Here is a 12,313-nt window from a genome sequence, read left to right on the forward strand (position 1 = left end):
CCACATGTTTATTTGAGGTTTCAGGCGTTTGAATGAGGACTAGGCTATACATAAAAAAGACATTTATAGTGTGTTAAATGCTGATTCCATACACTCAAATGGAAGCTGCGATAATCCTTTAAGTTTACTCTCTTATCCCAGTTCACCAGCCACTTACGTTTATTTCGGGAAAAATTGATGAATTTATGTAATGTAAATCCGACAGATCCTCTGTTTTATCAACTAACATGATCATTATAAAGGTGTTTAAACAAAACACATTCACTTCCACATATATGACAATCGGAAAATATCATATAATTCATGATATAGCCTAGTTAACAAGTTTGTGAATATTTTAAATAAAAAAGGAAAAACAAAATAAACGCGATACCTGTAGCTTGGCTGCATGACCCGTCGCCAAGGAATGAATGTAAAATAACGTTCTAAAAAACAGGGTTTCCCAAACGGGGGTTCGCGAGGGAATTGCAAGTTGATGACAAGCAAATAATTAAATTATAATTAAATCATTACAAATCAAACAAATAGACTAAATAATAGGCATAATCAAATAAAAAAAAAAAATCTAAATTTGGCAACAAAACTTAATATTTTATTTCTTTATTTTGCGTGTGACCAAGTTACAGAACTGAACGCGTCTGCTCAATTCAAAGTGGGCTGAACGAGAGTCGCACCTAACTTTGCCCATTTCGCCTCACCTTTGACTGAGCGCCTATTTAAGCGAGTTTGTCATTGATTGTATTGTTTTGTTGTTGGGTTTTTTATTAAGAATAATAATAAACTCATCATTAATGAACCCATCATTAAAATGCATTCACGGGCGTTCATAACCGTACGTGTCCACTGGCGCGGTGCCGCTATGAATGCCCGTGCGGCCGTGAGCATTATACTTTCACTTTTGAATTAGCGATTCAAAGCCTGTGTTTTGAAACTTGTGTGTTGACACAATTTTAAAGTGACCCCACCATAGCCTTCTTTATCCTGTTGTTTCTGGATTTTACGGTGAGGCATATTTCTTTGTGCAGACTGGGTTGTTCTTTCATATGGTTCAATAAACTCTATGCAGAAAGGTTAAGTGATGATAGGGCTATGATGTTTGTCCATGTATCTACATAGTAAATTAAGAAAAAGTAAAGTAAAGTAATAAGTAGTGAAGTTACTTTTCAAATGCAGTAACTAGTAAAGTAATCTCATTACAATTTACAGAAGTAACTAGTAACTAGTAACTAATTACATTTTTTGAGTAACTACCCCAACACTGGAAACAATGGAGTTTGAGACTCACTGTATGTCATTTCCATGTACTGAACTCTTGTTATTCAACTATGCCAAGATAAATTCAATTTTTCATTTGAGGGCACCTTTAAAAAAATATTTTCCTGTCAGAGGTTAAATAAACATTAAGTAAGCATCTTTAAGATGTATCCTCTTCTGAGAATTAGGTTATGTGTGTTTACTAGAGCTCCCTGTTATCTATATATAATAAAACGTGTTTTTACTGTAAAGTCACAACTATAGTGTCCAGCATCTTTACACATTCAGCAGTTTACTCTACAGTAGTTCAACAAACGTGACTTTAACACAAGGAACCGTGTTTTTGGTTTTTAATACTCACATTTGACAGCAACCGCATCGCTTTTCTCCTCCGTGTTTGATTATGACGTATCCTCTCCCGTGGCCTCCTGGGATAGAAAAGTATCCAGCGAGGAACACTTCATCTGGGCGGAAGCAGTAGGCCATCCGGGAACTTCTCGACTACTCATTTATGATTACTTAGGTTTCTGACATACTTATTCGCTCGCCTACTGCTTTACCCCTATTACAGAGTAGGTAAGTAGGCGGTTTCGGACGCACTTTAAAAGTGAGCGAGTGAAAAGTGAAGTGACATGTGGCCAAGTATAGTGACCCATACTCAGAATTTGTGCTCTGCATTTAACCCATCCAAGTGCACACACACAGCAGTGAACACACACCCGGAGCAGTGGGCAGCCATTGCTGCGGCACCCGGGGGCAGTTGGGGGTACGGTCACTTGCTCAAGGGTCTCACCTCAGTCGTGGTATTGAGAGTGGAGAGAGCGCTGGATATTCACTCCCCTCACCAACAATCCCTGCCGGACCTGAGACTCGAACCCATGACCTTTGGGTTACAAGTCCGACTCTCTATCCATTAGGCCACGACTGCCCGTTTAAGTAGACGCACGGCCGAATCTCACGAGAATTAGTACCCAGGTAATTTTCGCTTACTCTTTTTGCTTTGGACATCCCTATTCGCTCGCCTACTGCTTTTCCCCTACTAAACAGTAGAGAAGTAGGTGGTTTCGGACGCAGCCACAGACATGTGTAACAGACGTAGGCTGGTAAGGTCTGTGCCTGTAAACCACACTCCCCTGATCTCAAGAGGCGCTCCAGTGACTGACGCTAGAGACTGCGGTCTTTAACCTCCTTGTTAGAGCACCAACCTCTCATGCAGACGGGCCCAGGTTTGAGTCTCGCTTGTAGCGGGTGGTGCGAACTAGAGGGCTACAAATGCATTCTTTCCTTGTGTTTATACAGACCTTTTGAATATCTGAATCTCATGTGACAGCATGAACACTTGTAAGGTTTCTCTCCAGTGTGGATCATCTCATGTCTTTTTACTGATGCTGAATCAGTAAATCTTTTGTCGCAGTGTGAACACTTGTATGGTTTCTCTCCAGTGTGGATCCTCTCATGTTTTTTCATGCTTCCTGAGTGATTGAATCTCATTTTGCAGTATGAACACTTGTAAGGTTTCTCTCCAGTGTGGATCCTCTCATGTCTTTTCAGATGTTCTGACCGCTTGAATCTCATGTCACAGTATGAACACTTGTAAGGTTTCTCTCCAGTGTGGATCCTCTCATGTCTTTTCAGATTTTGTGATACAAGGAAACTCTTGTCACAGTGTGAACACTTGTAAGGTTTCTCTGCCGTGTGGATCGTCTCATGCATTTTCAGATTTTCTGATACAAGGAAACTCTTGTCGCAGTATGAACACTTGTAAGGTTTCTCTCCAGTGTGGATCATCTCATGTCTTTCCAGATGTTCTGACCGATTGAATCTCATGTCGCAGTATGAACACTTGTAAGGTTTCTGGTCACATGTGAACAGATTCTCTTTAGAATGAGTACTCATGTGGTCGCTGAGACTTCTTTTACGTGTGAAACTCTCTCCACACTGGTCACATGTCAACATTTTCTCTTTAGAATGAGTACTCATGTGCTCCCCGAGACTTCTTTTACTTGCAAAACTCTCTCCACACTGGTCACATGTCAACAGATTCTCTTTAGGATGAGTACTCATGTGGTCGCTGAGACTTCTTTTACGTGCAAAGCTCTCTCCACACTGGTCACATGTCAACAGATTCTCTTTAGGATGAGTACTCATGTGCTCCCTGAGACTTCTTTTACGTGCAAAGCTCTCTCCACACTGGTCACATGTCAACAGGTTCTCTTTAGAATGAGTACTCATGTGGTCGCTGAGACTTCTTTTACGTGCAAAGCTCTCTCCACACTGGTCACATGTCAACAGATTCTCTTTAGGATGAGTACTCATGTGCTCCCTGAGACTTCTTTTACGTGCAAAGCTCTCTCCACACTGGTCACATGTCAACAGGTTCTCTTTAGAATGAGTACTCATGTGGTCGCTGAGACTTCTTTTACGTGCGAAGCTCTCTCCACATTGGTCACATGTCAACAGGTTCTCTTTAGAATGAGTACTCATGTGCTCCCTGAGACTTCTTTTACATGTGAAACCCTCTCCACACTGGTCACATGTCAACAGATTCTCTTTAGGATGAGTACTCATGTGCTCCCCGAGACTTCTTTTACATGTGAAACCCTCTCCACACTGGTCACATGTCAACAGATTCTCTTTAGGATGAGTACTCATGTGCTCCCTCAGGCTTCTTTTACGTGCGAAGCTCTCTCCACATTGATCACATGTCAACAGATTCTCTTTAGGATGAGTACTCATGTGCTCCCTGAGACTTCTTTTACGTGCAAAGCTCTCTCCACACTGGTCACATGTCAACAGATTCTCTTTAGGATGAGTACTCATGTGCTCCCTGAGACTTCTTTTACGTGCAAAGCTCTCTCCACACTGGTCACATGTCAACAGGTTCTCTTTAGAATGAGTACTCATGTGCTCCCTGAGACTTCTTTTACATGTGAAACCCTCTCCACACTGGTCACATGTCAACAGATTCTCTTTAGAATGAGTACTCATGTGCTCCCCGAGACTTCTTTTACGTGTGAAACCCTCTCCACACTGGTCACATGTCAACAGATTCTCTTTAGGATGAGTACTCATGTGCTCCCTGAGACTTCTTTTACATGTGAAACCCTCTCCACACTGGTCACATGTCAACAGATTCTCTTTAGGATGAGTACTCATGTGCTCCCTCAGGCTTCTTTTACGTGTGAAACCCTCTCCACACTGGTCACATGTCAACAGATTCTCTTTAGGATGAGTACTCATGTGCTCCCCGAGACTTCTTTTACATGCGAAGCTCTCTCCACACTGGTCACATGTCAACAGATTCTCTTTAGGATGAGTACTCATGTGCTCCCTGAAACTTCTTTTACGTGTGAAACTCTTTCCACACTGAGGGCAGGTGAACAACTTCTTGGCCTTAGTCTTTTCAGTCTGTGAGAAAGTCAAAGATTTTCCTCCAGTGATGAAATTATGTTTCTCCTCCACCTCATTTGATTCTTTCCTTTTCTTTTTCACCTCCATCTGGTCTAAAATAACCAAAATAAATCATCATAAGCTTAATGTATAACGATATGTACTATTAATGAAGAATTAAGAATAAACACAAACCTCTTTGCTCTTGATGCTCATCTTCACTTGTAGGCTGTTGAAAATATTTCAGCATTTATTGGTGAATTCCAGTGGGAGGAGCTTCACTGAACAAGGTGAAGCAGATCTGACAAAAAACAATAAAAAAAACTGGTCAATGAATTAATATATTTCTATTCAAGCATTAATGTTGTTTGTGTATATTGATATTGCTGCATGAGTCTAGATCAATTGAGAATGGGGTGGGCGAACCAAATGCCCCCATTTACAAGATGTAAAATAAGTCTCTGATGTCCCCAGAGTGTGTATGTGAAGTTTCAGCTCAAAATACCTGACAGATAATTTTTAGAGCGTGTTAAAATTGCCACTTTTTGGGGTTGAGCAAAAACGCTACTGCAAATCACAAAGCTGTGGCGGGTAAGACAGTCACTCCCATTAGCCACTTTGGCGGGTTGAATATAATTTCAGCCTACAGCCAAATGAAAGGTAGCCAAGCTCGTTGTATCACAAAATTACAATTAAATCACAATTCTTTATCAATTAACTTGCAGTTAAAAAGGAAATCAAACCAATGTATAGTTGACATATGAGGTTTAATATGATAATACTAGGGCTGCACGATATATCGCACGATACGAAAAATAACATTGAACTTGAACGCGATTATCTCTTAAATGCGATTCTTAGTGCGATTATGAAATGGCAAAGGCTGCGATTGTTTTTTTTTTGCGCAGCTTGTCAAACTATGGCTCCAAATGCTAATCCATCTGAAAGCACTGCGAGTTTGAGTCGCTTGTAATGTACATTTGAAAAAGCAACACGCATCAAACTTCTTTTCAGACACGAGAAGCATTTATTAACATCTTGTCCAACAAAAGACAACATTTAATAACATGTTTTTACTCCAAACTCACTTCATAACAACAGCTGAGCGTCCTTCTGTGAGATGATGTGGCTTCTTGTACAAGGCAGTCGTGTGTTTATTAGTCATGTTTAATTAATCAAAGCATTTCAATCTTCTGTTTATTCAGCTACAGCGATATGATGCGTGTTATCTTCTTCTACTGCAGGGCATATTTTGAGTTTTTGCGCAAGAGCGCCCTCTGGCTTTCAGATGGAGAAGCATTTACTACTGATCACAGAGCCGTACAGCTCTGACAAGCTGCGCATTAAATAATCGCAGCCTTTGGCATATCGCGTGCGATTTTAAATCATGCAGCCCTAGATAATACTAGAGATTTGAAGTGCTGGAAAAAGAAGTGTGGAAGTACTTGAAAGCATTTTACTATTCCTGCCAAAATTCCATGGTTACAGTCAGTGTTACTACATTAAATCCAAGGCGAATGATATCTACAATTAATAACAGAGAACTCTGCACCGAATTTGAATGCTTCTCACTAATTGAATTTATTGATCGAATGTAAGAATTTGAAATGAGATTAGCAAAGGTAAAGAAATGCCCTCGGGGTAAATATTATTAATATGCAGATTTAAATATGTTAGCGCTATAAAATGATCATTATGAGTTAAAATTACTATTTTAAACAACTAAAGCAGTTCCAAAAGTTATCTCAGAGTTTACCTAAGTCATCAGGTGGTGCAAACAGGACGATATGAAGCAGAAAAGATTTAAATGATTTAAAATGTAAAATATAAAAACCAATACTTAACATTAAATTGTTTAAAACTACTAATAAAAAAGAGCTTACCCTTTTCTTCAGAGAACAGTGGTAGTTGTCCGTTAGGATTCAAATGATGCGCATGCGCAGAGCTTCGACTTTCCAGTCAAAAAATAGAAAAAGCGTTATGAATATGATTTTGAAAAAAAAAAAAAGGGATCAGTGATACATGCTTATGAGTGAACCTCATTCCAATCTTGAATAGATGCTTTATTTTCTGATCATTTTTCCCGACTTAATCGTGTCTAGCAGCCGTCGGAGATGAGAGGAAATTACATCATCACCAAACGCTGCAGAAATGTATTTATTTATTTATTTATTTTATTGAACAATATCAATATACAAACTCGTAATTAAATCTCCATTTGTCTATCTGTGCACGTCAATGCTTAGATTCATGTGTATAAAATAAACACCACCATATTAATACAATAAGTTTAGTATGCTCACTTATTCTTTTCTATATTTCAATACGTACAGGTCAGAATAAGTATGTTGTTTTAATTTTACATAAATAAGTGTTACATTTAATGACAATTGGCCGTTATTTCACCCACATTTTGACATTTCATTCCCCAAAACTTATTTGAAAAATTAAAAGTAGACACTTGCATTTAATGTGTTTTCTGTAGCCTAAAAAAACACTTTTGTAAATTTCTTTTGATGCGGACATTTAAATGTCTAAATATCTAAATGTCTTTGACCCATAACAATATACAGTATATATACAGTTTATTCTGAGACATGTGGTCAGATGTGATGCACGTGTTAAAACCTTACAACATGTGGAAACATTTTCACGTCCTATTCATGTTAGTAACGTGTTTTCCACATTTTGTACCACATGTGGTGACGTGTTGTCCACATAATAGGAAAATAGTTATTTTTTTACACACCTCAGATGATCATCTTTAGAGCGATCAAACACCAGACAGTAGTTATCTTCTTTGGCTTTCTTCTTTCACTTTTGTGGCAACTTATTGTGCGTTGTCACCACCTAGTGGACCGGAGCGGGAAAACACACTGCTTTTCCACAGTGCAGACAGAAATAAAGGCGCCAAAGATCTTTAAAATATATAAAAAGCTATTTATTTATTTATTTATTTATTTATTTATTTATAAAGTGCTTGATTTTGTCTCACCTCCTCATCAGTGGAAGAAATTAAGCTTTATTTAGGTTAAAAATTACACAAAAAAAAAATGCAACTGTAGAAATGTCCCATTTGGAGGCATATTTAACAATTTATTCTGCAAAGAGATCAGTTTCAAACTGTTCTAACACTTCTCCCGTCCTTCATGTAGAATAAAACAACAGAACTGTACAAAAGTACTTCTTATTTCTCCTTGTTTAAAACGTTTTCTATGAGGCGTGTCCATAGCTTTAACTCTGTGCCTGATTGTACAGTATTATATCTCACCTTTGTAAGATTGTGCTCCTTTTTTATTTCTTGTAACATATTATTAGTGCCCTTAGTTTTAGTTATAAAAAATAATACTAATAATATGTAAATTAATCTGCACTACCACTTCAAATGTTGGGGTCAATGAAAGAAGGTACAATCAAAAACAGTAATATTAATATTACAGACTTCTATTTGAATACTTAGTAAAGTTTAATTTACTTCTGTGAACAAATATTTCAGCATCATTACTTCAGTCTTCAGTGTCACATGATCCTTCAGAAATCATTCTAATATGATTATTTGAAAATAAGAATTGCACATATGGTATGGAAAATGTAAATTTAAATACAGTAATGCATTGCTATATTTAAATTTACATTTTCCATACCATATGTGCAATGTCTGGAGCGAAATTATCATTTAAATTCAATAATATAATTTACATTTGCTATTTCCAATACTAGTTTTAACATATAATTTAAATAATTTTTGTGTTGCAAAATGAAAATGAAAATGTATTACAGAAATGATTACATATGTTTAACAAGTTCAACAGAAATTGTACCAAAATGGCCATTTAAATGTTATTTTTCTAATTGCATTTACACTCGCATGTTAAGACACTCGCGATTGCATTTTCATTAAATGTCCCCCAATAAATGTAGCAAAATTCAATGTGGATTTGAAAATGCATTCCGAGCCGATCACGTCCCTGCCCCTCCCTATCAATCATTGTGTCAAAGCAGGGCCAGGTGTTGGAAACATGGCGGCAGCAGAGCTATGAAGAGTAGGGGATAAACTGGCAGATGAAGTAGAGCAAGAACAGAGAAATGTCAATGTTCCTGAAGATTATGCCTGTCCATCAGGGATGGAACCAGTACTTCATTAGAAGCATAGATATTTATGGTTAGAACACCTCGCAGAGAACGAGAGTAACATATGTAACTGTGATTCTATGAGTTCTGGATGACCACCAAAGGCAGTGCTTCACACTGGATATTATCTCTCGTTGCAAATGCATAGGTCGAGTTTAATACCAAGTCCCTCGTGACCAGGATGACTTAGGGTGCTGCCCAATTTAACCCTGTGACTTCCTGCAGACTGTCCCTACAGAATCTTCTCGTCCTGACAGAAAGTTCTGGTGGTCATTCAGAACTCATAGAACCACAGTTACATACATAAATCTCGTTCTATTTCATTCTTCCTGACTGCTAGAGGCAGTGCTTCACACTGGATGACTTATAACAACAAGGTCACGAGGAGGTCCCGCTTACCCTTAAAGCTGCAGTAGGGAGTTTTTAGAAAACGTTGACTTAGCCTGAAAATTTGAACAAGCACAACTCACAGGTCACTCCCCCTTGCTCTATGCTGCGCTACAGCCCTCCCTCCACAGCTCCTCCCCCATCACAACGGAGCCTGCCATGAACGTGCAGGCTAGTAAGCAAGCAGGGCCACCAATGATGGCGGATAAACAGTTATGGCACATTCACTGGTACGGACGAAACATCAACAATATGATTTACATTGACTATGGCCTGCCCATACTTTGACTACAAACTTGGTCCTCAAAACATTACGTATTTTGCAATACATGTAATGTAACTATATAACGTTGCACTATTTCTATAAGTAATAAATAGCTAGTATGATAATATAACGGTAACTAACGTTACAGTATGCAAGTAATTATTCTATCGATATGTAATGCTAAATAAGGTTTGCTAGTACATTATTTCAGCAACATGACAAGCCAGTGAATTAGTTGGTTTCAATAGTTGCTTTGCACAGTGCGTGACATTTTATCTGTATGTTATGCGGCTAGAGTTTTGACACTGAGTCAATGGGCTCCGACGAGGAATTCACACCCACAGCGACTTCGAGTCGGGCGGGGAGAAGAGGAAGCATCAGGCAGGGGACGTGCAGGCCTGTTTTGAAATGATCTTAGTTGTGTAGTTCTTAAAAAATTAAACAAATCAAGCAGGGATACTTACTTGTCAAGCAGAAATGTGGCTAACTCTGCATCGGTTTTTAATCCTTTCAGGACACGTAGCTCCCTCCACCTCGGAAAAGCCGCTCCGGTATTTACCCTCGTTTTATTTCGGGCTCTATCTAATTCTTTCTTTTTGGCTTTTTTATCATCGTCATCTGTCTTTTTCCGTTTACCCGTCTTTATTTTATGAGCAGGAGCCACTCGAGGAATTGGCAGTTTGGATTGTTTGTCCGGCATAAGCAAAGCTGCGGCACACCGGTAATCTTGAATTTGAACGCCTGTACGTGCTCTGCATGAGAGGAGTGTGATCAGCGCGCACGCGAGCTTGATTGATTGACACTGCTAAGACACTCCTCCTGGCTCTGATTGGTCGTTTCTTACCGGGAGCGGTGTATTTCTGCAAATGGCAATAGGACCACTGGGAGGAGCCAGAGGAGCTTGATTTTTTCATAGATTATCTGTCTCATATTCTACTGTCAGGACATAATAACAGGTTTAACAAATATGTAAAAAATAAATTTTTACAAAAGTTACCTACTGCAGCTTTAAAGGCTGATTTATACTTCTGTGTCGGACCTACGCCGGAGCCTCTGCGCCGTAGGCTATGTGTCCATTTTCATTTATACTTCTGCGTCGTTGTCTGCGTCGATGTGCATGCAGACCACTAGGAGGCAGTGTTCGCGGTCATGTTGAGGATCAAGGCAAAAGCCTAAGAAGAAGCAGCTTGTCATGTATGTTGTCAGAGAAGCTTACAAACAGAAGCGATAGAGAAGTGGCAAATAGGTAACGACTTTTGTTGCAATTTGACTGAATGTGTCTCCTGAAACAGAGTGTTTTTTCATTCATATGGAAGTTGGAAATGCTCGGTCTTCTCCGATTGCTCCGTGCCAGTTTTTTGACCTGAGGGAGGGGTTCTAGCAGACCAATCACAGTGCTTGCGGCCCGCGAAAAATTGACGTGTTGTTACATTTTTGAAGAGGTGCACATCAGGTTACGTCGTAGGCTATGCATGCTACACACAGCCTACGCCGTAGCTACGGCATACACTCGATGCAGAAGTATAAATCAGCCTTAAGAGGAAGTTGAGGGTCCAGACAGGACAGCTGCTTCAATAGTATCGGAAGCAGCCACATCAACCCTGTAGTATCTGGAAAAGGTATTTGTTGATGATGTTGATGCATAGATGTCAATTAGAGGGACACCTTTTAGTGCAGTCCAAGACATTGAGATGCCCCTTGTCGAATGGCATCTCACCCCCAATGGCACTGGATTATTAGATTTGTAGGCATGGGTGATAACCTCAACTACCCAGTGTGTCAGTCTCTGCTTTAAGAGCGGCTGACGTCTTTTTGGCCCCTCATAACAAAGAAAAAGTTGGTCTGATTGCCAAAAAAAACTTCTGGGACCATCAGATAACACTGGAGAGCTCTTACTGGACACAAAGGTCTGCTTCCACTTTCCTCCTGTGTACCCAATACCGTAGGGTTAAATACTGCCAGTTCAATAACCTTGTTTCTAAAATTGGCAGAGAGCCTCTTGGGAACAAATGTTGTGTTCAGCCATAACGTCACTACTGAGCCATCTGCATTCCATCGCATACAAGATATGTTAACTGATAATGCGTGGAGTTCACTCACAATCTTAGAAGTAATGGCTAAAAGAAACGCTGTCTTCAGTGAGACCCACATTAGGTCACTCTGCTCCAGAAGTTTAAACGGGGGCAATGTAAGAGATTTTAGGACTAGGATCAGGTCCCATGAGGGCACCCGAGTGGACTGAGGAGGACACAGTCATTGAGCACCTCTAAGAAACTGAGTAACCAAGGCATGAGTCCACAATGGCTGACCATCTGTTAGCACATGATATGCTGAAAATGCAGCTATATAGACTCCTAAGGTAGAAGCTGCCCTATTATTTTCAAACAGTGACTGCAGAAAACAGGGCAGTGCTCTGGGGCCACTGCATGCTCTCTGCACCAATCAGTGAAGAGCTCTCATCGACAGGCATAAGCACTCCTGTTAGAAGGCGCTCTAGATTTCAATATGGTGTCCTGCACCTCACAATCACAGACTCTAAAAAGTGGTTCCGGCCAAACACAGAGGTGCAGGCAATCTGGATTCGGGTGTCATGTCTGACCCTCCAACTGGTGGAGGAGATCCATTCTCCTGGAAAGGCTCCAGGGATCCCCCTCTAGGAGCTTGTACAGCATTGGAAACCAAGGTCTCCCTGGCCAGTTTGGCGCTACTAACAGCAGCCTGTGATGTCTTTGAAGGACCGTATGAAAAGTCAACAAGATCAAAGGTATCGGGGGAAAGGCATAAAATAACCAATCTGGCCAGGTGTGGGCTAGAGCATCCTGCCCCAGTGGACTGGATTTATCCACTAGTGCGAACCAGAGACGGTAATGGATCGATATCGCCAAG

The 12,313-nt window shown here is 40.0% G+C and overlaps 1 protein-coding gene across 2 annotated transcripts in view; it reads right to left on the reverse strand.

The window, feature by feature from the left end:
* The window catches only part of LOC125279405 (zinc finger protein 11-like), a 32,335-nt gene extending 24,846 nt beyond the window's left edge, over nt 1-7,489 (reverse strand). The window contains exons 1-3 of one of the 2 annotated variants that reach the window (XM_048209063.1): nt 7,394-7,489; nt 6,528-6,595; nt 4,840-4,945 (exon numbers count right to left, since the gene is read on the reverse strand). In XM_048209063.1, coding sequence (XP_048065020.1) covers nt 4,840-4,894 — 55 coding nt within the window. In that variant the 5' untranslated portion in view covers nt 4,895-4,945; nt 6,528-6,595; nt 7,394-7,489. The remainder of the gene's footprint in view (nt 1-4,839; nt 4,946-6,527; nt 6,596-7,393) is intronic. The other variant, XM_048209065.1, reaches the window with a different exon arrangement.
* Nucleotides 7,490-12,313: the final 4,824 nt, after the last annotated feature.

The sequence above is a fragment of the Megalobrama amblycephala genome, linkage group LG12 (assembly GCF_018812025.1).
Source record: "Megalobrama amblycephala isolate DHTTF-2021 linkage group LG12, ASM1881202v1, whole genome shotgun sequence".
NCBI lineage: Eukaryota > Metazoa > Chordata > Actinopteri > Cypriniformes > Xenocyprididae > Megalobrama > Megalobrama amblycephala.